Source organism: Tachyglossus aculeatus, chromosome 18 (assembly GCF_015852505.1).
Source record: "Tachyglossus aculeatus isolate mTacAcu1 chromosome 18, mTacAcu1.pri, whole genome shotgun sequence".
Classification (NCBI taxonomy): domain Eukaryota; kingdom Metazoa; phylum Chordata; class Mammalia; order Monotremata; family Tachyglossidae; genus Tachyglossus; species Tachyglossus aculeatus.
In genome coordinates this window covers 19,229,866-19,235,629 of record NC_052083.1, presented here as the reverse complement: position 1 = coordinate 19,235,629, position 5,764 = coordinate 19,229,866, and the positions used below count along the sequence as shown (strand labels likewise).

Here is a 5,764-nt window from a genome sequence, read left to right as displayed (position 1 = left end):
GGGAGGATTGAACGGACAACAAGACCACACTTCTAGAACTGTTCCAGCAAGGTGCTAACTGAAAAGGGCAACATACAATCCACATTGTGTAAGGTACACAACATTACAGGTGCCAGGGTGTTGCCCAGAGACATGGGGTCTGAGGATTCATAAAAAATTAAGCCTGCCTGGGCTTCCAGGTCCATATGGTAGGGGATAAAGGAGAAAACTCACTTTGCTTCACCCTTTACCGTCCTTTCCAGCCTCTCCTCACCGAGGGGGCCAGGATGCCCTGGCAGATGTGCTTACAGACACTCAACAACTGTGTAGTGGAATGGAGTAAATATTCAACCCAGCGAACGCAGTAGTGGGGTGTAAAAATAGACCGGGATTTTGTTTTCAGAACACAGGGAAAAAACATAATCCAAGTTTTTCTAATAGATATTGAAAGTTGAAATATTATTCCTGGCAGGCATAGCATGAAGATGGATATTCCATGGCAAAGTGCAAGTATAACAAGTTTATCTCCATTTGGTGTGATTTCATGAAAAACATTACAATATCCTCAATTGCCCAGCTAAGCAACACTCATTTCAAGTATTTCCACCAAATCTGCTCAAGGAAAGGTCAGTGGATGAGAAAACTACCTCCTACCCACCCATGGAGATCACAAAGTATCTTGTACAACTAGTGAACAGTTTCAGAAGAATTTCTTCCCTCATTTAATGTCGATATACATTCCTCTTCTCAGGTTCCTGGATGAGGTTTTATTCCATCTCAATTGTCAACTCCCATGTAGTGGCCTCTTCAATATTCTTAAGTTGGCGTAGTTCCCATTGCCGAACTTTGTCTACCTGAGTGAAAAAAGAAAGCGATTGTTAAAAAACAACAAAGGATTTGTGTTCACTCTCAAGATACCCACATGTGTAGAAACAATGTTTGGAAAAGATTTCCCAAATGAGCCCATCGAGATCAAACACTCCTGCTTCCATGAGCCTTAGAAGGTCAGATGAATGGCTTACCTAGCCCAGGACAGGCACTGACCAGATTTCAATCACCCTGCATTAGCCACAGACACCCTGGAGATGAAACCTGTATTATTGACTAGATGCCTTTTCCCGTGGATATGCCCAACGAACCCCTATGTTATATCTGAGTGCTACAGGTAAATAAATCCCTCTCCACTCCCTCCCCATTTGGGCTGAGATTAAGGAATCGACTATGACCATATCAATCATTGAGCACTTAGCACTTTGCAGAACCCTATACTAAGCGCTCTACTGATACAGAATTAGTAGACTCAATCCCTGACTACAGGAGTTTACATCTTAAAGATCTGCTCATTTTTAGTCCTCTAGACTGTAAACTCATGGTGGGCAGGGAATTTGTCTTTAGTGTTGGATTGTACTCACCCAAGTGCTTAATACAGTGTTCTGCACACAGTGAGTGCTCAATCAATATAATTGAATGAACGGCTACATAAAATAAGATAAACAATTATCGTGCTGCAAAGACAAGACCATGATCCCCATTTGGGACAGAGGCTCAGGCTGACTGGTTTATTTCGTGTCTGGCACAGCATCTAGTATAATGCTTAGTATACCATGAATAACTCAACTAAGCAGCAGAATACCATTAGTGAACCACATCTCATTTAGGGGATTCATTGTCCAATGACCCCGTAAACTGATGCACAGTCCAAAGAATCTTTGCAAGATTACAAAACATATGAAAAGTTATTTCTCCATCACCAGATCAAATTATGGGATCAAAAACAACATTGCACCGGTATTTCAGGAAAGTGATTGAATGTACAAATAATTGAGGAGGATGACCCTAATTTAAAGGAGTTCAGAGAGTCAGCCTACAACAAGTGGCTTTAGGAGAAGAGGGAGGTTGCTAAACAGTCTAAAAATTGGACCAATTCTTAGCCACAGTCAGCAAGATTAACTTCTATCTCTGCAGTCTCTTGCAGAGATTTAGAATCATATTACAATGCCCCATTGAATATTGACATTATGCTTTGAATGACTTTAATAATCTATACTTTGATGATCATATACAGCACAAAGGAATTTTGTATTTTTACAGAGGTTTGGGACCAGATCTTAATTTCACCAAATCTTCAGAAAAAAATTCCCCAAATAGAAAAAAACTCATGATACATTTTGTATTTTTTACAGAGGTTTGGGACCAGATCTTAATTTCACCAAGGCCTTGGAAAAAACATTCCCCAAATAGAAAAAAAAAAAACCTCATGATACAACCCCATCTCCAATAAACCCCCTCAACTGAACTCAATTTCCTCGTTCTCCGGCCCCTCCGCCGATCTCATATCAACAGACTGCAGTCACGGCTGCAGTATGCTTCCTCTGCTCTTGGCATGAGTTTCAATGGTGGAAGAGACACTAGACTGAATTCATCCATCTCAATTACATTCTCACTTGCTATAACTCTGCCCTTTGAATCCATCTGGCAACAATTCTTCTCCATCCTTATTGACTCCTGTGCTCACTGTCTGTGACAGTTGTTTCAGACCTTCAACTCATTCATCCACTCGCATTTACTGAGCACTTACTGTGTGCAGAGCTCTGTACTGAGTACTTGGGAAGTACGACATGGCAATAAAGACAGACAATCCCTGCCCACAGCGGGTTTACTCCCTCCTCAAACCCCTTCTTCCCCCATCTCTCATGACCTTGTCATCAGTAAAGTTGAAGCCCCTGCTCCAATCACCTGGGCAAGTCACTCTATTTTCCTATGACTCAGTTACCTCATCTTTAAAATGGTGATTAAGACTGTGAGCCATATGTGGGACAGTGACTGTGTCCAACCTATCGTGTAGCTATCCCAGCACTTAGTACAGTGCCTGACACATAGTAAGCACTTAAATACCATTGAAAAATACACAATTAGAAAGCCAAGGATTGTTAAAATGTAAGGTCTCAAAGGTGACAGTTTATAAAACTGTCAGGACCTGCTGACACTTATCCTAAGCCAGATTCAAAGCAGGTTGGTTGGGTCACTCAAACAGCAACCAAAAAAGAAAAATGTTATTTTCAGATTCGCTCTGCTTTTCCAACTGGCATGGAGGGACTATCTCTGCCTAGTGAATCAGTAATATTTATTGAGTACTTACTCTGTGCAGAATGCTGTACTAAGAATTTAGAAAAGTTAGTTAGTAGACATGATCCCTGCCCTTAAGGAATTTACAATCTATTGAGAAAGACGCTAAAATTTTAGGTCAGTGGAAGCCATAAAGTTTAAAGATATATACGTAGATGCCATAATTTTGGTTTCTTTCACTAAGTAATCCAGAACATAATCATCAGGCTTGCAGAGGATTCCAAGTTTGGAAGGGTTGCTAACATTTGGAATTCTAGTCCTGACTCCCAACATTATCTTAATAGGATTGGAAAAAAAATGTTCCCCTCAAAGATAAGATAAAGTTCTGCAAGAGCAAATGTAGATCACTTAAGAACTGAAAAATAATCCCCAACACAAGAGATAAGGGGTGAAGACAATCTGGCAAGGTTGCATGCAGGAAAGAACCTTGGGGTCACAGTGGAACATGTTAGCAATAAAATTACATTAAAAACAAATTGCCAACTTCAGTATGACAGATACTCTTTGTTAGGGAGGATCAGATTTGGTCACTTGGTAAGATACTATGAAAAAACTTGAGTGGTTCAAGGTAACAGAAAAATTAAAGGGGTGAGGAATAGTGTTTTTCATAAGAGGATGCATTCATTAGGAAATTAGTTTCCAGTATGAAGAATGACTTTAGAAGCTTCAAGAATATCAAGAGTTTTATGGAGAGGACGCTGGTCTATAAAGGAAATGGTTTTAAATTGAAGGTGAAAAGCTTGGATCATTCTAAGTTGATACTAGGGCTGTCAGGATGAAAATGCATTGGAACAGGATGCTGTTGAGTCTTCATTCATTCAATAGCATTTACTGAGTGCTTACTGAGTTCAAAGCACTGTACTAAACGTTTAGAAGAGTATAGTACAGCAACAGATACATTCTCTGTCCACAGTGTGCTGACAGTCTAGACTCTTCAACCCTGCAGTCAACAAAAATCTATTCCCATTACCCCTAAACCTTGTAACTGCTGTTTTGCATAGTGATATTCAGTGTACTGTCTGCATATGAGGACTGACCAGCTGGTTTCCTAAGCTTCCTTCTACTTTTAGAATTCTCTTACCTAAACAAACTGCAGACACCAGAAGAGGGATGATTCACGATCCTTCTTCAGTGGTACAAAAGGATGATGAATAATTCCTATTCCCGAGAAGTTGCACTTATAAAAAGTGTCCACTCCATAGGAGTGATGGGGACAATGATCGCGATCAGCTCTGTGAGCTGGACTCACGGACTAGGACTCTGAAAAGACCCGAGGGTTTCCAATTGGTGACTTTCTGGCTAGTTATGTAGATCATTTGTAGATTTATATTAGGGTCTGTGTCTCCCCTCTAGACTATAATCTCCTTATGGGCAGGAAGCATGTCTACCATTCTGTTGTACTGCACTCTTCCAAACCCTTAGTACCGGGGTCTGCACACAGAAGCAGCATGGCCTAGCGGATAAGCACAGGTTTGGGAGTAATAAGAACCTGGTTCTCATCCTAGCTCCACCACTTTTCTGCTGTGTGACCTTGGGGAAGTCACTTCACTTCTCTGTGCTTCAGATACCTTATCGGAAAAATGAGGACTAAGACTGTGTGACCCATGTTGGATGTGAACTGTGACCAAACTGATTGCCTTGTATCGAACCCAGCACTTAGAATACGTCGTAAGCAAATAACTTGCAAAGTAAACATTCAAAAAATACCAGTGACTGGCTACCTGAAGTCAGTCCCCATCTCCCCTAAAAATCCCAGCTTTTTTTTTTTGCCCCTGCATTTAAAATGAAAAACACCGGCACTTTGGTTGCAACTTGGATCAGGGGGACAAATTGAGGCATTTTTCCCCTCTCCAGGGTTCAGGAAGAGGTGAGAACCTTAAATATTCAAACAGTAACATACTGTGTGTTTATTCTTCAGAAAATGCTTCTTCATTTTTCTTGTCACAGGCTTTCTTGCGCCGGGTAATTCATTAGCTCCGGGATGGGACTGTTTTCTGGAGGAAGCATTTGCCTTCTTCTTCTTGGAACTCCCAACTTGCTGATGTTCCTGTTGCACTATTGAGCCCAGGGACTGGTCACGTTGAAGTTTGGCACTAGGTTCCTCAGACGCAATCATTGTAGAACGTCTCTTTCTTGGGGTCGGAGCCTGGAAACTTGGCTTTTCCCGGGGGCCTGGCTCCTGTTGAAGAGATGCTTCAGGCGTGTCAAGCCCAGGAATGGTCTTCCTGCCCTCCAGTTCTTTGAAGGAGCACAGAATCTTACAGGATACCATACGTTCAGAATGCACATCCTCTACAGGAGAGCTGCGCCTCAATGAGGGTCTTCTCACTTTCAAAAAGGAATATTCATCACCAGACATCTTCAGAGCGAGGCTCTCTTCTACAAAATACCCAAAGACAGTTCTTAAGGACCGTATTTCTCGACCTCATCAACTCAATTTCCCATAGCGTGTCTCCTGAAGAAATTGATAATCATGGGAAATTGCTTTACGGTTTCACCCGGCTCTAAAGGACACCTACCAAATTTTTCACCCGGCTCTAAAGGACACCTACCAAACTTCTTCCAGCTTTAGTTTTGTCATGTCATGCAATTTGGAGGGATGTATGAATGTAGGTGTGTGTATATCTATATTTATTATATTATAGATTATATATATTAT

General features: G+C 41.3%; 1 protein-coding gene across 1 annotated transcript; it reads right to left on the bottom strand.

Moving 5' to 3' along the window:
• Positions 1–355: 355 nt before the first annotated feature.
• LOC119940433 (coiled-coil domain-containing protein 201-like) lies at positions 356–5,478 on the bottom strand. Its single transcript, XM_038760692.1, has 2 exons — positions 5,006–5,478; positions 356–833 (listed from the first exon to the last, which is right to left on the bottom strand). Exons 1-2 carry the CDS (start codon positions 5,462–5,464, stop codon positions 747–749), a joined length of 546 nt encoding a protein of 181 aa, XP_038616620.1. The 5' UTR covers positions 5,465–5,478; the 3' UTR covers positions 356–746.
• Between the last annotated feature and the right edge of the window lie 286 nt (positions 5,479–5,764).

What these genes read in the sequence shown, in the direction of transcription:
- LOC119940433 (XM_038760692.1), bottom strand. Translation starts at nt 5,464, where the DNA reads ATGTCTGGTGATGAATATTCCTTTTTGAAAGTGAGAAGACCCTCATTG. An exon ending in TTCTGAAGAATAAACACACA is followed by an intron (nt 834 to 5,005) that starts GTATGTTACTGT and finishes TTTTTCACTCAG; the next exon opens with GTAGACAAAGTTCGGCAATG.